The 24,399-nt window shown below is 40.2% G+C and overlaps 2 protein-coding genes across 3 annotated transcripts; one reads left to right on the top strand and one right to left on the bottom strand.

Annotated features, from left to right (window-relative positions):
• Positions 1-22: 22 nt before the first annotated feature.
• On the bottom strand, positions 23-20,729 carry LOC119821448 (zinc finger protein 709-like). Of its 2 annotated transcripts, XM_038340460.1 has the most exons (5): positions 20,620-20,729; positions 15,895-16,122; positions 3,019-3,145; positions 2,759-2,819; positions 23-1,613 (listed from the first exon to the last, which is right to left on the bottom strand). In XM_038340460.1, exons 2-5 carry the CDS (start codon positions 16,009-16,011, stop codon positions 221-223), a joined length of 1,698 nt encoding a protein of 565 aa, XP_038196388.1. In that variant the 5' UTR covers positions 16,012-16,122; positions 20,620-20,729; the 3' UTR covers positions 23-220. The 2 variants fall into 2 exon arrangements, with proteins under 2 accessions (XP_038196388.1, XP_041911487.1); XM_042055553.1 differs by lacking the exon at positions 23-1,613 and having other exon boundaries at positions 2,193-2,819.
• Positions 7,576-7,839, top strand: LOC119821449 (ATP synthase subunit e, mitochondrial-like). The gene has a single exon (XM_038340461.1). It carries the CDS (start codon positions 7,576-7,578, stop codon positions 7,789-7,791), a length of 216 nt encoding a protein of 71 aa, XP_038196389.1. The 3' UTR covers positions 7,792-7,839.
• Positions 20,730-24,399: the final 3,670 nt, after the last annotated feature.

Here is a 24,399-nt window from a genome sequence, read left to right on the forward strand (position 1 = left end):
TTTTTTTTTTTTTTTTTTTTTTTTTTTTTTTTTTTTTACCACATCACTTACATTCATAAAGTTTCTCCCCAGTATGACTTCTTTCATGAAATTTCAGATGACTGCTACTTGTAAAGGCATTACCACATTTCTTACATTCATAGGGTTTCCCTCCAGTATGAATTCTTTCATGTATCTTCAGATGACTGCTACTTATAAAGGTTTTACCACATTGCTAACATTAATAGGGATTCTCTGCAGTATGCTTTCTTTCATGTATTTTCAGGTAACTATTGCATTTAAAGATTTTATCACATTGTTTGCATTTATAATGGTTCTCTCCAGTATGAATTCTTTCATGTCTTTTCAGATGATTGTTACATGAAAAGGCTTTATTACATTGCTTACATTCATATGGTTTCTCTCCAGTATGGATTCTTTCATGTCTCTTCAGATGACTGGTACATAAAAAGGCTTTATCACATTGCTTACATTCATAGGGTTTCTCCCCAGTATGAATTCTTTCATGTATTTTCAGAATACTGCATAATGTAAAGGCTTTACCACATTGCTTACATTCATATGGTTTCTCTCCTATATGTATTCTTTCATGTCTTTTCAGATGACTATTACAAAAAAAGGCTTTATAACATTGCTTACATTCATAAGGTTTCTCCTCAGTATGATTTCTTTCATGTATTTTCAGATACCTGTTACATACAAAGGCTTTACCACATTGCTTACATTCATAGGGTTTCTCTCCAGTATGATTTCGTTCATGTGTTTTTAGATTACTGTTACACGTAAAGGCTTTGCCACATTGCGCACATTCATAGGGTTTCCCCCCAGTATGAGTTTTTTCATGTGTTTTCAGATTACCATTACATGTAAATGCTTTACCACACTGCTTACATTCATAGGGTTTTTCTCCAGTATGAATTCTTTCATGTGTTTTCAGATAACTGTTACATATAAAGGCTTTACCACATTGCTTACATTCATACGGTTTCTCTCCAGTGTGATTTCGTTCGTGTATCTTCAGATAGCTTCTACTTCTAAAGGCGTTACCACATTGCTCACATTCATAGGGTTTCCCTCCAGTATGAATTTTTTCATGTACTTTCAGATAACTGTTACACGTAAAGGCTTTATCACATTCCTTACATTCATAGGGTTTATCGCCAGTATGATTTCGTTCATGTAGTTTCAGATGACTGACATTTATAAAGTCTTTACCACATTGCTCACATTCATAGGGTTTCTCACCAGTATGAATTCTTTCATGCATTTTCAGATTAAAATTAAGTGTAAAGGATTTGCCACATTGTTTACATTTGAAGTGTCTCTCTACAGTATGAGTGCTTTCATATTTTTGAAGATGATTATGATGTCTAAAAGTTTTACCACACTGCTTATATTCAGTGTAATTCTCTTCACTTTTTGTTCTTTCAGGTATTTGGTGATAACTGTGATGTGCAAAGTCTTTGCCACATTGAATATCTTCATAGGATTTCTGTCCAGTATGACTTGAGACTTGAAACTGAAGATTATAATAATCTTCATAGTGACATGAAAAGGTTTTACCACACTGCTTGCATTCATAGTGATTCTCTACAGGATTACTTCTTTTGTGCCTGTGAAGAAACCTGGCATGAGTAAATTCTTTACTACAATCATTACACTGATGCATTGTGTTTTTCTTTTGAACCCTACCATATAATCAATAAGTTTGATATGCTGGAGATTTACCACATGGATTTTATTCATAGGGCTTACCTTCCATGTAAGTTCTTTACTGCAAGTGTAAACAGGAATCAGAACTATGGGTATTATTAAATTTTTTGATTCATTGGTTTCAACTTTAATATGGGATGTTTTCTGTGTGCTAAGATACCTGTGGTAGTTCAAGCATTTAGTACATTATTCACATTTATAGTGTCCCTTTCCCAGGTGAGTTTCTTTACATCCTTGAAGTAAACTGTAAGAATTCACACCTTTACTACTCTGACTGCATTCATAATATAATCCTATAGTATGAGTCACAATACATTTGCAGTGTGAATCAGAACAAACACAGCCGTTTCCATATTTCTTGTGCTCATATGGATTTACACTAGTGTGTGGTCTTTGATGAATTCCAAAAGAAGTTGGAAATTCAAATTATCACATTCAATAAGGCTAGTCATAGAGGGAATTACAGAACTTCTAAATGATTGGGAGACATAGATACTTTATTGCTGCCCATATCTCTAAGGATCACAAGGCTTGTATCCAGACTGGCATATGATATGCCTATAAGTAAACAACAAATGAAAGGTATTCCCATTTCATTTACAAACATTAGTCTTGTTCCTCATTGAGATGTACTATAGAGATTAAACTTTCAGCAGACGACAACCCTTTTGACTCTCATATTCTGAATTCTCAATATTTTTCTAAGTCACTATATGAGTAGGTATAACAGTAGCTTTAGATAGACTATTTCCTGCTTGGAATTTTTTGTATATACAGTGATGACCTGATCAACATCCAAGCATTTTGTAATACCTGAATGATATAAAACCGAACGAGTGGACAGTTTTGTGACACAGCATTCAAATGACATATTGAAAGCATGGATAAGCTATCTGACATTAAAGTAAATAGTGTTGTGAGAATGTAATAATCATCTAGAAACATAAAACTATGCTTATTTCCCTACTTGATGTTTATTAAAACTGAATAACACAGCAACATGAAGTCAGATACATATTTATATCAGTTTTCCCATGAAAATTACCATCCATGTCTTCTAAAATGCTGATAATATTCTTCCATATTCTCATCTTCCCATTTGTAGCCTAAAATAGACCAATAGAAATTATATGATATACTATTGGAATACAAGCAAAATATAATACAATCTTCGGCAAACCTTAGAACCATGCCTGATTTATTTACATTCTTCATCTTTCATGATCAAGATCAGAGCACAGCATCAAAAAACCAGAAAAAAATTGTCCATTTATCTTAAAAATTGAAAAAAATACTCAGTATTACCTATAGCCGTGAGATTTCTGTAGGTTTCTACCATCACATCTTTGTAGAGACTCTTCTGGGAAGGATCAAGCAATGTCCACTCTTCCCTAGTGAAGTTCACATGCACATCCTCATAGGTCACTGCATCCTAAAATATTCCATAAATGTGTATTACAGAAATTCTAGTAATGACAGCATTGGATATGTATTCTTCATTGACATCATATTCACATAGATCTGAGCGATTCCCACATAAATCTGAGTGATTACATGAACCAGAAGGTTTAATCTAATCACTAAGTTAATTAGAGGGAATCTGAAAATAAGGTTTACCCCTGCCATTTCTGAGCCCACTGAACAAGATTTATATTTGCAAGAAAAATATCAACACAGAGATATGCATGCAGAAAGAGAGAGAGAAAGACAGAGAGAGAGAGAGAAAGTGTGTATGTGTGCTAAAAGGAGAAAAGAAGCAAAGAGATCAACAGAATTAGTTTCTATGTGATAATTGTAATAATAATTGCTAACTACAAAAAAAAAAAAAAGAATGGGTAAGCAGTGTGTATTGGCTCAAGCCTTTAATTCCAGCATTCAGGAGACAGGGCAGGTGAATAATTAAGATAGAGGTCATCATTATATCTGCAATTAATTTCATGAAAGTCAAAGTTACATAGTAAGAGCACGTCTATGACAAAAATAAAATAAACAAACACAGAAATGAAATAGACAAAACTCAGGTCTCTCTAAAATTTCTGCCCCAAACCCGCCTATTCACCTGCAATGCTGGTGGAACTCTGAAACACAGCTTGCTCCAGTAGTGAGGGGACCTAAGAGGTGAGTGAACAGCCATGAGCAGTATAGACCTCTCTAGGAACTCCCCTGTGGAAAAAAAATCCAGGCCCCTCCACCAACTTCTTCAGCTTTTCTAGCCAGCAAGCAGGGAGTTTCCTGCAGGTAGGCTCCCCCAAAACTCAATCCTATTTATTGGCCCCTCCAAGTTCCTAGCCACAATCTGCTGCCAAACTCACCTATCCACCTGCAACCTCAGTGGAACTCTGAAACACAGCTTACTGAGAAGACTTAAGATGTGAGTGAACAGCACACGGTGGGACACCCCACTCTCTAGGACCTCCACAGTGGGCCAAAACCCCAGACCCCTCCTGCAATTCCCTTGGCTTTTCTAGCCAGTCACCAGGGAATTTCTTGTGGGAAGGCTCCCCCCAAATCCAACCTCATCCACTGGACACTCCAAGCTACTAGTCATACAATGCCTAAGAGCCGAGAGCTTGCTACAATAGTGAGGGGACCAGGAGAGAAGACCAAGAGAGCAAACCAGGAGAGAAGACCAAGAGAGCAGGCTTATGGAGACCTCAGAGGCTTTCAAGACAGACACTGACAGTACAGAGCAGACCAAGAAAAACTCTCAAACACTCAGACAGTCACTGCAAGGACTGAACCAAGATGCAAACACACTGCCAGCCTCATTTGAAGGAAGAGATGGGTAGGCGCCAATGCAAGAATTCCTCCAACAACCTAAAAATCAACAAGGTAACACCAGAACCCAGTAGTCACACAGCAGGAAGACTTGATCATCCTAACCTAGAAGAAACAGAAGAAAACGACTTTAAACATAACTTTATGAAAATGATGGAGACCTTTAAAGAGGAAATGAAAAACTCCCTTAAAGAAATGGAGGAAAAAAACAAACAAAAAATTAAAAAACAAATAAATCCCTCAAAGAAACAAACACAAGAAAAAGCAAACAGGTGAAGCAAACAGTTCAAGACTGAAAGAGAGGTAATAAAAACAACACAAACCAAGGGAATTCTGGATATGGAAAATCTAGGTAAACAAACAGGAACTACAGGGACAAGTATAACCAAGAGAATACAAGAGATAGAAGAAAGAATCTCAGGTGCTAAAGATATTATAGAGGAAACAGACTAATTGGTCAAAGAAAATATTGAAAAGGATCCTGCCCTCTGCTGTATACAAGAAACACACCTCAACCTTAAAGACAGACACTAACTCAGAGTAAAGGGTTGGGAAAAAGTTTTACGATCAAAAGGACCTAAGGAACAATTGGGTGTAGCTATCCTAATATCTAGCTAAATAGATTTCAAACTAAAATCAATCAGGACAGATGGAGAAGGACACTTTAGCTCATAACAGGAACAATCCATCACGATAAAGTCTTAATCCTGAACAATACCCATAATACAAGAGCATCCACATTTGTAAAAGAAAGATTATTCCTGAGAGAGATAACCTAGACCCAAAAAGATGATTATGAATCTTCGTCCAGTGACGGATGGAGATAGAGATAGAGACCCTCATCAGAGCAACGGACTGAGCTCCCAAGGTCCAGTTGAAGAGAAGGAGGGAGAAGATGAGCAAGGAAGTCAGGACCGCAAGGGGTTGGTCCACCCACTGAGACAGTGTGCCTGTTCTAATGGGAGCTCACCAAATCCAGCTGGATTGGGACTGATGGAGCATGTGATCAAACCGGACTCTCTGAATGTGGCAGACAATGGGGGCTGACTGAGAAGCCATTGATAAAGGCACTGGGACTTGTTTCTATTGCATGTACTGGATTTTTGGGACCCTAGTCTATTTGGACACAAAGCTTCCTAGACCTGGATGTAGGGGAGAGGGCCTTGGACTTCCCACAGGGCAGGGTAACCTGCCCTCTCTTAAGGAGGGAGAGGGAGGGAGGAGGTTGAGTGGAGGAGTGGGAGGGGAATGGGAGGAGGGGAGAAAGTGTAAATTTTTGAATGGAAAATAAATAAATAAAAAAGAAAGAAAGTGACTTCAGAACAAAAAAAATTATTCAAACTTAAATCGCACACCAAACCCAAAACACTAAGAGTAGGAGACTTCAACATTCCACTTTTGCCAATGAACTGGTCAACCTGACAGAAACTTAACAGAAAAATACGAGAACTTACAGATGTTATAAATCAAATAGACTTAACAGACATCTATAGAACATTCCACCCAAACACAGAAGAATATACCTTCTTCTTGGCACCTCATGGAACCTTCTCTAAAATTGTTCACATTCTTGGTAACAAAGCAAACCTCCACATATACAAAAAAAATATGGAGTAATCCCCTGTATCTTATCATATGGTTTAAACTTAGAATTTAACAACAAGACTACTCTCAGAAAGCCTACAAACTCATGGAAATTGAACCGTGGATTACTGAACAACGCTGGGTCAAGAAAGAAATTAAAGACTTCCTTGAATTAAATGAAAATGAAGGCACAACATGCTGCAGAACAATGGTTTAACCTGTAAAGATTTGTTTCTTGTGTTTAGTAAAATGCTGATTTGCCAGTACCCAGTCAGGAAGTAGAGGCATGACAACCAAGTAGGAAGTAGAGGTGGGTCAACAAGAACAAGAGGAGAATGCTGGAAAGAGGAAGAATTTAGTCTGCAGTTGCCACCCAAATGCAGAGGATGCAAGATGTCACTGACTGGCTGAAAAAGGTACTATGCCACGTGGCTAACAGATATAAAACTATGCCGAATATAAGTTACAAGAGTTGCCAGAGACAGTGATTTCCACTGGAGCAGGTACACGGGAGTAACCTCTGAGCAAGTGAGCCATAGCCAGAGACCGCTGAGGGTCCAGACTTGAATCTGGAATTTTCAAGGGAGTAGACCTAAGCCAGGACCCCTGTGGGTCTGGGTGTGAGTCTAAGACCTCCCAGGAGCTAGGCCTGAGCCAGGACCTCTGTCAGTCTGGGTGTAAATCCGTGACATTGGAGGGAGTAGGCAAAAACCAGAGATCTCTGCAGGGCCAGGCATGAGTCTAGGACCTCAGAGGGAGTAAGACTGAGCCAAGACCTCTGTGGGTCCAGGCAATAGTCTGGGACAACAAAGGGAACAGGCCGGAACCTGGAACCTCTACAGGTCTGAACATGAGTCTGGGACCTCTAGGGAGTAAGCCTGAGCCAAGCCCTCTGCAGTTATGGGCACACCAGAGCCTGGGAAAACTAAGGCAGTAAACGGGAGTAAGAGACCTTTGCAGGACCAACTCAAAGCCAGGGACCTCTGCAGGAGTGGAACCAGAGCAAGATTTACAGAAACAGGTCAAATCCAGGAACCTAGACCAAAGTAAGCCTGAGACAGCAAACTCCAAGGGAGCAGAGCAGAGCACAGGAGCACTGAGCTATCTCTAGGAACACAGAGTAACCAACGGGGTAAACAGATCTGTGGCACTGACTGTATCACAAGGAACAACCATCTGAGCTTTGGATTCACTGGCACCTAGAATATTAATCAACAGAATCTGAGACAGCTCAAGCCACACCTATTAGAGGAAAAGATGAGAAGAAAAGGTAAGAACACATGCAACACCACAAAGAGCAACACAACACCAGTAAAATTTAAAGACTCTACAACAGCAAGACGTGAACAATCAAATATAGATAAAGCAAAAGAAAATGACCTAAAAAATAACTTCAAGAGAATGTTTGAAATTCTTAAGAGGAAATGAGGAATTCCCTGAAAGAAACAGAGAAAAAGACAAACAAAAAATTGGAAGGCATCAGCGAAGGTCACGGACAAGATGGTGCCCCCAGTTCAGGTCTCTCAGCTCATCAAGCTTGGCCGATACTCAGCCCTGGTCCTCAGCATGGCCTACGGCACCAAGCGCTACAGTTACCTAAAGCCCTGGGCAGAGGAAGAGAGGAGGGTGGCGGCGGAGGAAAAGAAGAGACTAGATGAGCTGAAACGGATTGAAAGAGAACGGGCAGAAGCTCAAGATGACAGCATACTCAAGTGAAGCGCCAGTGAGCTTGCCTTTCTTAAGTCGCTGAGGATGAATAAAGCTTTGTCGAGTGATAAAAAAAAGAAAACCAAGAAATCAAGAAATCAAACATATGAAAGAAACTATTCAAGACTAAAAAACTGAAATAGAGAAAATAAAGAAGACAAAACCTGTGGGAATTACAAAAACAGAAATCATGAGAAAACCATCAGGAACCACAAATGCAAGCATGAACAGCAGAATAAAAGAGATGGAAGAGAGAATCTCAAGCACTAAAGATACAATAGAGGAACCAGACTCATCAGTTAAAGAAAACATTAAATCTAACAAAAGCTTAACCCAAAATACCCAGGAAATATGGGAAACCATGAAAAGGCAAAATCTAAGAATAATAGGTATAGAAGAAGGAAAAGAAGTTCAACTCAAAGGCACAAAAAATATATTTAACAAAATCATAGAAGAAAACTTCCCCAAACTTCAGAAATATATGCCTATGAAAATACAAGAAGCTTACATAACACCAAATAGACTAGATAAAAAAAATTCTGCTCACCACATAATAATCAAGACACTAAACATACTGAGTAAAAAAAGAATATTAAGAGCTGCAAAAGAAACATCTCCAGCTCCGCCTGATCTGGGCGCTGGGACCGGATAGGGAGTGCAACCGGACGGCGGGAGTTTCTTTGTTTCATTAGCCTCCCTGCAGCAAGGTAGGCCCTATATCTGTGAGCTCCTTGGCAAGCAAGGACACCTGATCTCAGCACCAGAAGATACATCCGGGAGGTGAGTGAGTTCCCGACCCTGTGGCACCAGCCCAAGAGACGGAGCACAGTCTCTCCTCAACGCCCTACACTTACTGGTCTTCTGGCTGGGGCTACACTCCCTGGCTTCTGCCTCTTCCTACCCCACCCAGCTTCCATCCAGAAAAACCCTCCCTTCTTCCTCCCCTCTTTGGGTTCATAACATCTCCAGCTCAGCCTGATTGGGGCACTGGGACCGGATAGGGAGTGCAACCAGAGGGCGGGAGTTTCTTTGTTTCATTAGCCTCCCTGCAACAAGGTAGGCCCTTTGTCTGTGAGCTCCTTGGCAAGCAAGGACACCTGATCACAGCACCAGAAGATATATCCGGGAGGCAAGCAAGGACACCTGACCCTGTAAAAGAAGATCCATAGAGGAGCATTCGGAAGAAGAGATGGGCAAGCGCCAATGCAAGAATTCCTTCAACAATCTGAAAAACAACATGAAATCACCAGAACCCAGCAATCTTACAACAGGAGGATCTGAACACCTCAATTAAGAAGAAGTAGAAAACCTTGACTTTTTGAAAGTGATAGAGGCCCTTAAACAGGAGGTGAAAAACTCCCTTAAAGAAATGGATGAGAAGAATAACAAAAAGTTTGAATAATTGAGTAAATCTGTAAATGATATCCTAGGAAACCAAGGAAAAACAATCAAACAGATAATGGAAACAGTTCAAGACTTGAAAACTGAAATGGAGGCAAGGAAGAAAACACAAACCGAGGGCTGGCTGGATATGGAAAATGTAGGTAAACGAATAGAGACTACAGTAACAAGCATAACCAACAGAATACAAGAGATAGAATAAAGACTCTCTGATTCTGAAGATACCATAGAGAAAATAAATGCACTGATCAAAGAAATCAGCAAATCCAACAAATTCTCATCACAAAACATTCAGGAAATCTGGGACACAATAAAAAGACCAACCCTAAGAATAATAGGGGTAGAAGAAGAAGTACAGCTCAATGGTCCAGAAAATATATTTAATAAAATTATAGAAGAAAACCTTCTCAATCTAAAGAAAGATATTCCTATGAAGGTTCAAGAAGCATACAGAACACCTAATAGACTAGATAAAAAAAAAATCCCTTCGCCATATAATAATCAAAACACAAAACATACAGAATAAAGAAAGAATATTAAGAGCTGCAAAGGAAAAAGGTCAAGTAACTTATAAAGGTAAACCTATCCGACTTACACCTGACTTCTCTATGGAAACCATGAAAGCCAGAAGGTCCTGGATAGATGTACTGCAGAAACTAAGAGACCATGGATGCAAGCTCAGACTACTATACCCAGCCAAGCTTTCATTCAGTATAAATGGAGAAAACAAAATTTTCCAGGATAAAAACAAATTTAAACAATATATAGCCCAAAATCCAGCCTTACAGAAAGTAATAGAAGGAAAATCACAAACCAAGGAGTACAACAATACCCACAATAACTCAGACATCTAGCGACCCTTCTCCAGCACATCTCAAAGAAGGGAGACACGCAATCTCTTCTACCAAAAAACAAAACAAAACAAAAAAATAATGGCATGAGTTAACAACCACTGGTCATTAATATCACTAATACCAATGGACTCAATTCACCTATAAAAAGGCACAGGCTAAGAGTTTGGATATGAAAACAGGATCCAACATTCTTCTGTTTACAAGAAACACACCTCAACCACAAAGACAGACATCTACTCAGAGTAAAGGGTTGGGAAAAGGTTTATCAAGCAAACGGACCTAAGAAACAAGCGGGTGTGGCCATACTAATTTCTAACAAAGTTGACTTCAAACTAAAATCAATCAGAAGAGATGGAAAGGGACACTTTATACTCATAACAGGAAAAATCCATCAGAATGAAGTCTCAATCCTGAATATCTATGCCCCTAATATAAAAGCACCCACTTATATAAAAGAAACATTACTAGAACTCAAGGCAGCCATCAAACCACACACGCTAATAGTTGGAGACTTGAACACTCCTCTCTCACCAATGGACAGGTCACTCAGACAGAAACCTAACAGAGAATTGAAAGACTTAATGGAGGTAATGAAGCAAATTGACTTAACAGACATCTATAGAACATTCCACCCAAATAGGAAAGAATATACCTTCTTCTCTGCAGCTCATGGAACCTTTTCGAAAATTGACCATATACTCGGTAACAAAGCAAACTTCCACAGTTACAAAAACATATTAGTAACCACCTGTGTCTTATCGGATCACCATGGATTAAAATTAGAATTCAACAACAATGCTACCCCCATAAGATCATCAGCGTCCCCAACCAGCCGGAAGTAGCCTGGAATACTACGCCCACATTTCCAACAAATGGACTATGGATATTTTCCTTTGTTTAAAAAAAAAGAGGGAAGTGATGCGGGAGAATTGTCTGTATTTTGTCAATCATGTTTTAAATAAATGCTGATTGGCCAGGCAGGAAGTATAGGTGGGTCAACCAGACAGGAAGTAGAGGTAGGGCAATGAGAATAGGAGAATGCTAGGAAGGAGGAAGCCCCTTCCTCCCAATCCAGCCCAGACCACCAAGAAGCAAGATGTAACCTGCCTGGCTGAAAGGTACTGAGCCACGTGGCTAACATAGATAAGAATAATGGGTTAATATAAGCTACAAGAGCTAATAAGAAGACTGAGCTATTGGGCCAATCAGTTTTATAACTTATGGAGATCTGTGTGATTTTCTTTGGGGCTTGCTGGCTGGGGGGTATCAGGCGGGCAGAAACCCCAACAAGCGGGCCCCTTCATGTTACATGGGGAGAGGGCTGAATTGGGGAGGGGAGAGGCAGTGAGGGGAACAGAGAAAAACGTAGAGCTCAATAAAAAATTTAAAAAGAGTTAATAAGAAACCTGAGATAATAGGCCAATTAGTTTTTAATTAAGATAGACCTCTGTGTGTTTTCTTTGGGACTGAATTACTGGAGGTGCTGCAGCCAGCACAGCCTGGATAGCCAAGACTGGCGGGGGTGCCGGGATTGAGACATGGAGGCTTTTCAGGTGGAAGAATAGCAACCTTCATTTTGCCCAGCAACCTTTTATACCTCTACTCCTTCTGTGGAGACCCACTGGCCAGAAAGAACACAAACATCCTTGTCAATTACAGGCCACAAGGAAGTTCCACTGTCAGTCAGGGGGAGTGAGGGCACCTGGATCACAACAGGAGGAACAGGTAGGACAGAAACCTCAGACAACAACATATCCAAACCTCTGGAACACTATGAAAGCAGTGCTAAGAGGAAAGTTCATAGCACTAAGTGCCCACATAAAGAAAATTGATAAAACTCACAGTGACTTAACAGCCCATCTGAAATCTCTAGAACAAAAAGAAGCACAGTCACCCATGAGGAGTAAAATAATCAAATTGAGAGCTGAAATCAACCAAATAGAAACAAAGAAAACAATTTAAAAAAATCAATGACACAAAGAGCTGGTTCTTTAAGAAAATCAACAAGATGGACAATCAATCCCTTATCTAAACTAATCAAAAGAATACATCTAAACTAAAAAAAATCAGAAATGAAAAAGCGGACATAATAGCAGACACTGGGGAAATTCAGAGAATCATTAGGTCACACCACAAAAACCTGTACTCCACAAAATTAGAAAATGTAAAAGAAATGGACAATTTTTTTAGAAAGATATCATATACCAAAATTAAATCAAGACCTTGTGAGCAATTTAAATAGACCTATAAACTGCAAGGAAATAGAAACTGTAATCAAATACCTCCTAACAAAAAAAAAAAAAAAGCCCAGGATCGAATAATTTCAGCACAGAATTCTACCAGAACTTCCAAGAAGGGCTAATACCTATAGTCCTCAAAGTGTTCCAGATATTAGAAACAGAAAGAACATTGCCAAACTCTTTTTTTGAGGCCACATTTACCCCAATACTAAAACTACACAAAGACTCAACCATGAAAATAAAATTACAGAAAAATCTCACTCATGAAAATGTATACAAAAATATTCAATAAAATACTAGCAAACAAAATCCAAGAGCACATTTAAAAAAAATCATCCACCATGATCAAGCCATCTTCACTCCAGAGATGCAGGAATGGTTCAACATATGAAAATCTATCAAATCTATCATATAAATAATCTGAAAGAAAAAAAACATATGACCATTTCATTAGATGCTGAAAAGGCATTTGACAAGATCCAACACCCCTTCATGATAAAGGTCTTGGAGAGATCAGAGATACAAGCAACATATCTCAATATAATAAAAGCAATATACAGGAAGCCGACAACCAATATCAAATTAAATGGAGAGAAACTCAAAGTGATTCCACTAAAATCAGGAACATGAGAAGGTTGTCCACTCTCTCCATATCTCTTCAACATGGTTCTTGAAGTTTTGGCTATAGTAATAAGATACCAAAAGGAGATCAAGGGGATTAAAATTGCAAAGAAAGAAGTCAAATTTTCATTATTTGTATATGATATGATATATATAATTAACCCAAAAACTCTACCAGAAAACTCCTATAGCTGATAAATATTTTCAGTGATGTGGCAGGATTCAAGATCAACTCAAAAATATCAATAGTCCCCCTATACACAAATATAGGAAAAGAAGCTGTGAGGGAAATCAGAAAAATATCACCTTTCACAATAGCCACAAATAACATAAAATATCTTGGGGTAACACTAAGCAAAGAAGTGAAAGACCTATTTGACAAGAACTTTAAGACTTTGAAGAAACAAATTGAAGAAGATATCAGAAAATGGAAAGATCTCCCATGGTCTTGGACAGGTAGGATCAACATAGTAAAAATGGCAATTCTACCAAAAGCAATCTATAGATTGAATGCAATCCCCATCAAAATCACAACACAATTCTACACAGACCTTAAAAGAACAATAATCAACTTCATATGGAAAAACAAAAACACAGGTTACCCAAAACAATCCTGTATAATAAAGGAACTTCCGGAGGCATCACCCTCCCAGATATCAAGCTGTATTACAGAGCTACAGTAATGAAAACAGCATGGTATTGGTATAACAACAGACAGGTTGAACAATAGAATCAAAGTGAAGACTTGGATATTAATCCACACACCTACGAACACCCGATTTTTGACAAAGAAGCTAAAATTATACAATGGAAAAAAAGAAAGTATCTTCAACAAATAGTGCTGGCATAATTGGATGTCAATTTGTAGAAGAATGAAAGTAGTTCCATATTTATCCCGAGGCACAAAACTTGAGTCCAAATGGATTAAAGACCTCAGTATAAATCCAACCACTAAACCTGATAGAAGATAAAGTGGTAAGTAGCCTTTAATGCATGGGCACAGGAGATCACTTCCTAAATATAACACCAGTAGCACAGACACTGAGAGCAAAAATATATAAATGGAACCTCCTGAAACTTAGAAGCTTTTGTAAAGCAAAGGACACAGTCAATAAGACAAAAGGCAGCCTACTGGGAAAAGATCTTTACCAAACCCACATCAGACAAAGGACTGATCTACAAAATATATAATGAACTCAAGAAATTAGACATTAAAATTCTAAAGAACCTCATTAGAAAACGGGGTACAGAACTAAATGGAGAGTTCTCAACAGAAGAATCTCAAATGGCCAAAAGATACATAAGGAAATGTTCAACATCCTTAGACATCAGGGAAATGCAAATCAAAAGAACTCTGAGATACCATCTTACACCTGTCAGGATGGCAAGATCAAAAACACCAATGACACCTTATACTGGAAAGGATGTGGCGTAAGGGGAACACTCATTCATTGCTGGTGGGAATGCAAACTTGTACAACCATTTTGGAAATCAGTATGGTGGTTTCTCAGAAAATTGGGAATCAACCCACCTCAGAATCCAGCAACACCACTCACTCTTGGGCATATATACAAAAGATGATCAATCATACTATAAAACTGTTTGTTCAGTTAAGAACTGTATGTTCTTAACAGCATTACTTATAATAGCCAGAACCTGGAAACAACCTAGATGCCCCTCAACCAACGAATGGATAAAGAAAATGTGGCACATTTACACATTAGAGTACAACTCAGTAGTATAAAACAATGACATCTTGAATTTTGCATGCAAATGGATGGAATTAGAAAACACTATCCTGCATGAGGTAACCCAAACACAAAAAGATAAATATGGTATGTACTCACTCTTAAGTAGATACTAGCTATAGGATATTGAGCCTATAGTTCATGATCCTTGAGAAGCTAAGTAATCAGGTGAACCCAAAGAAAAACATATATAGATTCATCTGGAAATTGGAAATAGACAAGATAGCCTGAAAAAATTAGGAGCATGGGGGTGGCAGAGAAGGCAGGGTGGATGGGGAACAGGAGGGAAGAAGGGAAGGGTTGAAGAGTACTTGAGGGAATGGGGTAGTTGAAACGGATGAAGGACAGACATGAGAGCAAGGAAAGAGATATTTTGATTGAGGGAGCCATTATAGTATTAGCAGAAACCTGGCTCTGGAGAAATTCCCATGAATCAACAAGGATAACCCCAGCTAAGACCCTAAGGAATAGGGGGGGGGGGGGCAATCTTGATTTTCCCTGTAGTCAGACTGATGAATATCTTAAATATCACCATAGAACCTTCACCAGCAAATAATGGAAACAAGGGCAGAGACCTGCATCGGAGCACTGGACAAAGTTCCCAAAGTCCAGTTGAAGAGTGGGAAGAATGAGAATATTAGCAAAGAGGTTAAGACCATGATGAGTTCACCCACTGAAACAGTCTACCTGAGTTAATGGGAGCTTATCAACTTCAGGCAGACTGGGAAGGAACAAGCATTGGACCAAACTAGTCCCTCTGAATGTGGTTGATAGTTGCCTGGCTGGGGCAGACTGAGGAGCCATTGACAGTGGCACCAGGATTTATCCCTACTGCATGTACTGGCTTTTTGTGAACCTATTCTCTTTGGATACATACCTTGCTCAGCCTAGATATAGTGGTGAGGGCCTTGAACGTTCCATAGTGCAGGGTGCCTTACCCTCTCTTAGGATTGGATGGGGGTGGGGTGGGAGGGTGTGTGGAGGGGATGGAAGGCAGGAAGGGAGTGGGAACTTGGATTGGTATTTTTTTAAAATCTAATTTTATAAAAAAGGCAAATCTAAAAAAAATAAACTGTAAGAATAATAAGCTCTACCTAAAATTGCGTGCATGCTTAAACAGTTACAGTTTCCAATGTAAGCAATGTAAAATTGAGCATGAAAAAATAGCACAGTGGAGGAGAGATGGTTCAGCAGTTAAGAGTGCCTGTTGGTCTTTCAGAAGAGGGAGTTTCAAGAGCCAGTGCTTACATGGTTGCTCCCAAGTATTCGTAATTCCAAGTCCCGGGATTCTGCGGACATCTTCTGATTGTTGTGAGTATCAGTCAGCAGTGTCATGTACATCTGTGCATGCAGGCATAGTTTCATATTTACTAAAAAAAAATTAAAAATTCACGAATGGTGGTAAGACTGTCACACACCTGGCATCCCATGACTCTGGAGGCTCATACAGTCTTAAGGTCATGTATGTAAGACACCCTGGAATAAAGAATTACACAACCTGAGAATGTTCAAAGTCAAGATATTGGTAAAGCACAGCAGAACAGTATGTGTTTGACATATAAAAAAAACATGCATTCTGGGCCAAACTGTCAATAATATAGAAATGAAAAAGCCAGGTGTGCTGGAGCATACCTTTAATCCCAGCCCTGTGGAGGCAGAGGCAGTTAGACCTTTGGGTTCCAGGACAGCCTAGACTACAGAGATACTTTTAGAGAGGCAAGTGGATCTCAGTGAGTTCACATCCAGCATGGTCTACAAATTGATTTCAAGGACAGTATAGGCTATGCAAAGAAACACTGTCTCAAAAAACAGGAAAGACAGGACCTCAAAAGAATCTCTGTGATCAAAAGAATTATGTATTCTAAGAATAAAAAAACGATTTTTTAAAAAAACATCAAGCTAGCAAAATGACTTACGAATCAAAAGCAATTGTTCCTGGGGTATCTTCAGTAATTCACAGACACCGTCTATAATGGTGGTGTACACATGAGAACACAAGAAAAAAGTTCTGTGATAAATGTTGACCACAAGAAAGTAGACACTAAGAAAAGGCTGTGGGGTGAGGCTACAGACACAAAAATCAGATCCCTACCGAGGAACATCCTCAAAAACGGCTCCTGACACTAAAATATCAATAAGCAGCCTATAGTAACCCACCAGTGAGATAATAAATAAAGTGCTTCATATACCTGTGAGATTTTCAATCAAGTGACTACATTCTAATCCAGGCCACTACAGGCTTATGGACATTAAGTGAGGAATAATGCTCTTAACCTAACTTTAAGTGTCCCAAAATTTTGGAATATGCCTACAAGTCAATACACTTTCCACCTCTCTTTCTCATTCTCAGAAATTATAATACAGATTTAAATGTTTCTATGTCACTGGACAGTATGATCCTCACACTAACCCTGAAAAGATAGTTATTATCATCAGTTTGGCTGTGTTAGCATCTTAAATAAAAAACTGTGACTTGGCCATCCTGATCATTAGTCCAGGTCATTGATACTGGGCCTATAGTATGCTATGAAAAAGTTTCAGCTAGAGATGAGAAAAACTGAGCTATGGTAAGTTCTGTGGAGGTTTAGTTGCAGAGTAGAAAGTAGTAGTTTCTGTCACTTATAAAAATGAAGAACTCAGGAAGAAGAAAATATCAGTGACAGGAGACTATGTTCAGGGCAGGAGGGAGGTGAGCTTCCCTATGTGAGTAACCTGTAGGTACTGGACCTTCTGATTGACCTTGCTGCTATTTGCAATATTGGCTGCTGTGGTCTGTTTCCTAACACATAGTAATAGCCAATGGGCGACTTGTGTCTCAAACCTCTCAGCCTGGTTAACTGTTTCAACCTGAATTGCTCATACTCCCATCAGAGAGATTCATAATTGGAAACTCAATATTCATTAGCTCAAGCTACTCTCATCAAATTGTATACCTCTCAATCTGGTCTGCTTTCATTCGCAGGGCACGAATTAACAAATGTAAAATTACACAGAAGGTCATTCAGTCTGACCCAATGAGATCCTTCTTCACAATGGTGAGTCTGTTGGACTGCCTTAACCTTCACTCTGTGCTCTAGCAATTACCTAACCTGTAGCCTCCTGTAGTCTACACAATAAATAATTCCTCCTATTCTGCTCTGAAGGCAGAAACCATGCTCCACATGAAAGCCCTTTTCCTATTTCATCAAGGGACATGCCACTACATGATGCAAATAGGTAATTTTACAAATATAGGAGTACAGCCTTTTTCTTGAAGAATTTAGAAGTTTAAATGAGCAGACAGCAAGGTTGGTCCTTGAGGAGCAACAGACTGGGTTCAAGATCACCTAAGTCAATGTAACAGAGCTTGTCTCAGAAATATCTTTCTACAAGGCTGGAGTTGCAACTGTGCTAGATTAACATGTGCTTACGGGAAGAAAACACTGCACACACTTCAAAGATCAATAAAGTAGAAACTCTTTAATAATACTGTGCATGGCCTTCTGACTATTGCTCAACACGGAGCCAACCTGGATCAGATTGTGCGCTTCACCTGTGCTGTCCTCCTTAAAGCTCTTTTAGGTTCAGCTCCCAGGTGATATTTGGAGCATGTTAAACAGGAAAAGGAGACTGTAAAAAGACTGCCACTCAGGCAGATGTTAGATTTACACAGCAAAGATATTCCCAGAAGGATTTCTTAAGTACTCCAGTTAACTGAAACAGCAGGCCTTTCTTCAATGACTGTGTCCCGATGGGGAGATGCCAGGAAGATGGGATCATAGAAAAGATAAAACCTGGGATAGGAGGTCTTGCACAATCTATCTTATGCCAAGGAAGCTTCTTAAAAAGCATTTGTCAACTACTTCCAGAGCAGAAACCTTAGGAAATGGGAAGCTCCCATGAATCAACAGGAACTCTACTACAATGGAATAACTTCAGGAAGAGCCAGAGCAAACAAGATGGCATAAGGGAAACAAAGGGTGTCTCAAGTGTATTCTGATCAAGTCCACGGCAGACATGTAATTCATAATCAGACTCATGTGCTAGGGAGAGTTGGGATTCTGAGGATTTGAAGCAGCCCCTCTCCTAAGGCCTTGGCTAAAGACCTTTATCAGATCTCCCAAGCATATTCCTGGTTTAAAAGCAGGAACTGATTTTGCTCTATAGCTTGGGGACTTATAAAAAGCTGAAAAGGGCTAGGCCCCAGGCTCTTATTGGCTCTACGAGGTATGTTCCAAAGTTTGAGAAGTTATTTCCTTCTCTACATAGTGGAAAGGAGCAACTAGGCAGGCCAGCCCTCAACACACCACTTCATCCATTTCTAATATTGTTACACATGGTGTTGTTCCCCATTGGGGCAACTATGCTTTTTGGCATGAATGGAGGTATATGGAACACCTGCCTTAATGGGTGTTCTAACCCTGTAATGCTTTTCTGAGAGGATTTTCACAGGCTTTGTCTTGGATATAGGATGGGACTAGTGGCTGGTAATAAACCAGAGTTTTCTATTTTGTTACAGTTTCCAATCACATGCCTGGTTCATCCTAGTGAACATATAGTTACATCCTGCTAGAGAGAGCCTAGTGTATTTATAGTTACATCTTAACATCCTAATCTCTAACAGGCCTGGTTAGCATATGACTTAACTTTGTCATAGATTGGAAGCAGACCTGTTACGAATCAATCCTGTTTAGTGTGACTTTCTTTCTCCTAAGCTTTGGTAAATCCTTTATATCTTCAGTTTTACTCTTCTACATCACAGCACAGTAGTGGAGCCCTATCCAACCCAGGACATGTTTATAACATCCATAAATGACTCCAAATGGATTTTACAAGAATATTTTAAATGTGAGCTGCTTCACTTCTAGAAGTTACTAGAGAAACTAGGCGTTTCTGAGTATGGCAACTTGATTTTTAGATACCCAAATCATGGTGACATTAATAACCAGGTTGTGTCCCCTGTGTCTGGTACCCCAAGAAATTCTTTTTGCCAAGGTGGGTCACTTAGCCAAATGCCATCATTTCCTCAGGGGATTGAAGAAAGTTCCTACCTGAAACAAAAATTCAAATCAAAAAACTCCTTTCTGGCTAGAGGGACTATGGCTCTGCCAGAAACCTGATTGTGTGCCTATTAACTTGTCAAGGCCAATGTTAGCCTCTAGGCTCCCTGCTTACTAAGGCCTGCTTCAGCTAACAACCCTCTTTTTCTGCTCTCATTTAACTCTGGAAACACTCCCTGTTGCTTCTTCCTGCCATCTCTAATGAGCATAGTAAAAACTGGCTTTCTGACTTGTAAAAACAGCTTAGTCAAGAGCCCCACTACGAGGAAGGCTTTACCAGATAAGCAGAATTTAGTCCTTGAACCCCATGACACCCACTGGACAGTTTATAAGCAGAGGTCAAGAGCAAAGCTCTGCTCTGATCATGTGGTGAGAGGTCACCTTGATCTGTCTCAGGGCTGGAGAGTCTACCCCTGGATCCTGATGCTTTCTTTAATCAGAGACTTTCAAATCAGAGACTTGTGTGAGGACAGGACCTGACTTTCAGGTTAGAAAAATGGCACAGGTGAGCAGACTTTGGGAGAGAGGTTTTGTCCTTCAGTTGGGAATTTAGAACGTGAACCTTGTATGAGCACCCTAGCATAATAAAAAACTTCTGTTGTAATGTACCTTTTTATTCTTGACAGTTTCCCATAAGACAGCACGACCAGTTTCGAATAAACTTTTTCCTTTTCCCCCAAACAGCAGCAATTTCAGTTTTGCAACTGCACCCGTTTTCATTCACCCTGCTCCAACTGCTCTAAGCAGATGGAGACCCAGATGGAATGTTATTCAGAGGCTACAACCCTGGCCAGCGAGATGCAAGGACTTTATAGAATGCCATTTTTGGCTGCCTGCCTCTGCCCGCTAGGGGAAGGGGCAGAAGCTAACTACATGGTTCCTAAGGCTCAGGCATTCACTCCTCCCCGCCTGAACAGAGCAGCACCTCACTCACCAAGTCGCAGCTTCCGAGCTCTCCGGGGTCCCACACAGCTCCCTGCAGCACTGCTCCCAGCACAGAACACTGCAGCACCCGCGCTTGCTCAGATACGGATTCTAGCCTGCACCGGAAGTCTGGAAGAGCCCACCCGCTCACCTTCTGACTGGCGGTCTGCCTCGAGATCCTGATTGGCTATTGATGTCTGAGTGACAAGAGCACCTCCCTTAGGGTTAGATTGTACTCAAGGACTAAGCAAACTGGGTTCTGGCCCTGGTTTTCAAGCCGGGCCCAGACCTTTCCCAAACTGCAGTGAATTTGCATTTCAATTGTACTTACTTGTGGCCTCCAATTGCTGACACTTTCCTCTTCTAGCTTTCCTTAAGCACTTTGCCTCTTCTTCCAGGTGGTTAGTTTGTACAGCTCACTGCAAATGGGCAGTGGAGTGTTTTTTTCTGTACCACAGGTATTAATGTGCCTGGAATATTAACTATTAAAAGAAATTTTAGGACTCCAAACAAGAGTGGCTTCTTGCTGAGTTCAGGCAAACTGTCCTTACTTTTTACCTAGCAGGTGCAGAGTCTTCAGAATACACTAAGAAAAACGTAGGAGCCAGAGCACAACACTGAGCTAAGTCTAAGCTGGATGATGGCTCCATTCCTGTAGGAGTTTCCTTCCTGAAATCCAAGTCAATCTCTAGATAATGAATAATAATGCAGAATATAGTCTCCAAGTTGCCATGAGTACATAGAGACAAATAAGGTGAGGAGAGACAAATAAGGTGAGTCAGCAGATGTTTCTGTGTGCAAAGGTATTCCCAGGAATTCCTAAGAAGTAGCCTCTAATGCCAGTAAAGGATAAAACTGCTAGTCAGATCTAGGCCAAGTAGGCAAACACACACACACACACACACACACACACGAGAGAGAGAGAGAGAGAGAGAGAGAGAGAGAGAGAGAGAGAGAGAGAGAGAGAGAGCTTACTTTTTCAATGTCCTTTATATATTTAGGTTGCCAGCAGAAGTTGGGGCCCTGATTTAAAAAAAATACATATTTTTTACCTTGACAAACCTGGATTGATGGTGGATTTTCTTACTTCACATGATTTAATTTTCAAAAATCTCTTGAGAGTTAAATCCTAATGTCAGGATTTTAGTTGTTTCTGTATATGGTCAAGTTGAATAGCTATAGCAACATCCAAGACTAAAGAGCTGAGAGAGATCTCTTACCTGTGGTGGGCATAGAGAACATGGGAGCCATTTCCGAAGGAATGTTTTCCCTAAACAGCAGAGCAAAGGGATTTCTGGACATATGATACTTGGGAGATCTGCCTATTTCTAAGCTTCCTCATTGAATAAATCCACTTCTGAATGTGCTCACAACTTTAAAGCAGAGACATTTGGGCTGCATTCTTAGCTCAACATTTTAAGATACCTAAGTTATAGTAATAACTAAGTTATAATAATATCAGAAAGAAATGCCTCTAGCATGATCCTACTTTACAACAATGTCTGAGTCCTGAGTGCTGGTATTACAGGAATACAGTATCACAACCATCATGGAAACTAAGTTTGCAGGACAGTATTGTACAGCAACTACTCTGACCTAAGCGTCTCCTACCTGATCTGAGGTGACTTAATAACTCCTTGTGTAGGTCAGGGGTACATGCTTAAGGCCTTTCAGCAAAAGGGAAGATATGTAATGCAACTTAGATCCTGTTGCTAAGTGGCCCAGCTTCTCTATTTCCACAGTAAGCCTGATCATAAGCAACATTCGAATTCATGCAAGGACACCTATCACACCAGTGCTGTCCTCACATTTGTTCTGTGTCACAGGACTGTTCTGTCAGACTGGGCAAATCTCTCCGCCAGGTGACAGGATTTGCTTTACCTTGGTTCTGAACCAAGAATCGGGTATTTACTGGCATAGTAGACAGTAACAAATCTCATTAAAGTCCATGCACTCTCTGTTCATTTCTTTATACTCTATGGAGGCCAAAAATAGCTGCAAATAAACCTCTTTTTCTCAGCCAGTAACTTCTAGTGAGTATCAGGGAGGGCTGTTCCTACACTCTCAGAGCCTCCTCATGGGTCTCCTTTACTTTTTGATCCTGTCTATTTACAAAGCACTTGGGTCCTTACCATGACTTATCATCTTTCTGACTTGAAGATACCTTGTGGATGATGTAGACTGATGCGTCACAGAACTTTCAGAGCAGCAGATACACACCGAGCACGTGACTGAAGCTCACAGAGCAGCAAGTTCTTTTGCTCACACTTCTTTTCAGCACAGGCATTGTCCCTTCCTTCATCATCCATGCAGACATCACTGTGTAGAAAGGGTGGCGGCCCGCCACCCGGCCGCCGGCTAGCTTTACACCCGAAATAATTACACGGAAACTGTATTCTTTTAAACACTGCCTGGCCCATTATCTGTAGCCTCTTATTGGTTAATTCTCACATCTTCCTTTAACCCATATTTAGTAATCCGTGTAGCACCACGAGGTGTGGCTTACCAGGAGAGATCTTAACCTGCGTCCATCTCAGAGAGGAGAATCATGGCGACTGCAATGGCGACTGCCTGAAGCGTCTCCCCAACTCTGCTTCCTTGTTCCCACAATTCTGTTCTGTCTATTCCACCTACCTAATTTTCTGTCTCTTAAAGGGCCAAGGCAGTATCTTAATTAATAATGAAAGTAACACATAGACACTCCTCCATCATCACTGTCTACTGTGTCCCTATCACAGCCACTTGGTCCCAGACCACAGACTGACTAATGTTGCCTACTGGTTGCTTGACTGGACTGAGCAAGACACACTGGCAGCATGTCAACTGCAGCTTTCTATACTTCCAGGAGCAACAAAGAAGGGTGTGGTAAGTCTCTCTAGCAATGGTAACCAAGTGAGACCTTCACTTCACTTGAGAAGCTTCACTGAAATAGTGTGGGCTCCAAATCTGAGCAGAGGGTTGGAGAGACTTTGATAGGTGGCCCAACCCAGCAAGGAGGAGTTTAAGTTGTTCTGAAAAGTGAAATTCTAACAGGTTCCAGTGACTCCACCTCACTCCTGTGTAATAATTGTGCATGTGGTTCATCTCTAAACAATTGTAAATCTTTAGGCAAAGGAATATATGACCTTGTTGCTGCTCTAGGGAGACGACAGTTAGTGGGGGGGGAGGGTATTTATGGTAGAAGGAACATGTTGATGGAAACTTGTGATAAATCTCCAGTACTATAGTACTATCGTCATCCCAAACGATATGTCATCAGTATGGTAAATCGTGTATGTGGGATTCTAGTATGCCCCTATTAGGGAACTAAGATAAGGTTACCACTCTGCCTTTATCAGGTAAGGAAGCTTTAGTAGTATTTTATAGTCTCTCATAGCCTCTGAGAGGTGACTGGAAGAGGCACTGTTATTTTAGTGAATGAAGGTGTGTGTGTGTGTGTGTGTGTGTGTGTGTGTGTGTGTATGTGTGTGGGTGTGCGCATGTGTGTTATAGACAACTTGTGTCCTGGAATGTGTTTGCTACATAGGAAGATTTGTGCTTACAGAAAGAGAGTTTAGTCCTGCTGACTGTTAATATAGGAAGGGATTCTGTGTGATATTGTAGCACAAACAAAGATTTAGAATGGTGGAGGTTGAGTACCTGAGGAGATTGTTAAAAGGAGATCTGTAGTGTTGAGAGGAATAGGATGAAGTGTTCAGGAGCTTAGAGCAGTGTGATAAGTGGATGGTTTGAGAATATAGACAGATGTCTTGAACCTTCATTGAGCCTAAACTGTGTCAATGATCAGGAG

The sequence above is a fragment of the Arvicola amphibius genome, chromosome 8 (genome assembly GCF_903992535.2).
Source record: "Arvicola amphibius chromosome 8, mArvAmp1.2, whole genome shotgun sequence".
Taxonomy (NCBI): domain Eukaryota; kingdom Metazoa; phylum Chordata; class Mammalia; order Rodentia; family Cricetidae; genus Arvicola; species Arvicola amphibius.

Excerpts from the sequence above, each read along its gene's own strand:
- LOC119821448 (XM_038340460.1), bottom strand. The coding sequence starts at position 16,011 with ATGAAACTATGCCTGCATGCACAGATGTACATGACACTGCTGACTGAT. Across the intron at positions 3,146-15,894 it reads GAATACTTGGGAGCAACCAT|GATGCAGTGACCTATGAGGA; the intron begins GTAAGCACTGGC and ends GGAATATTTTAG. Across the intron at positions 2,820-3,018 it reads CAGAAATCTCACGGCTATAG|GCTACAAATGGGAAGATGAG; the intron begins GTAATACTGAGT and ends GGTCTATTTTAG.
- LOC119821449 (XM_038340461.1), top strand. The coding sequence starts at position 7,576 with ATGGTGCCCCCAGTTCAGGTCTCTCAGCTCATCAAGCTTGGCCGATAC.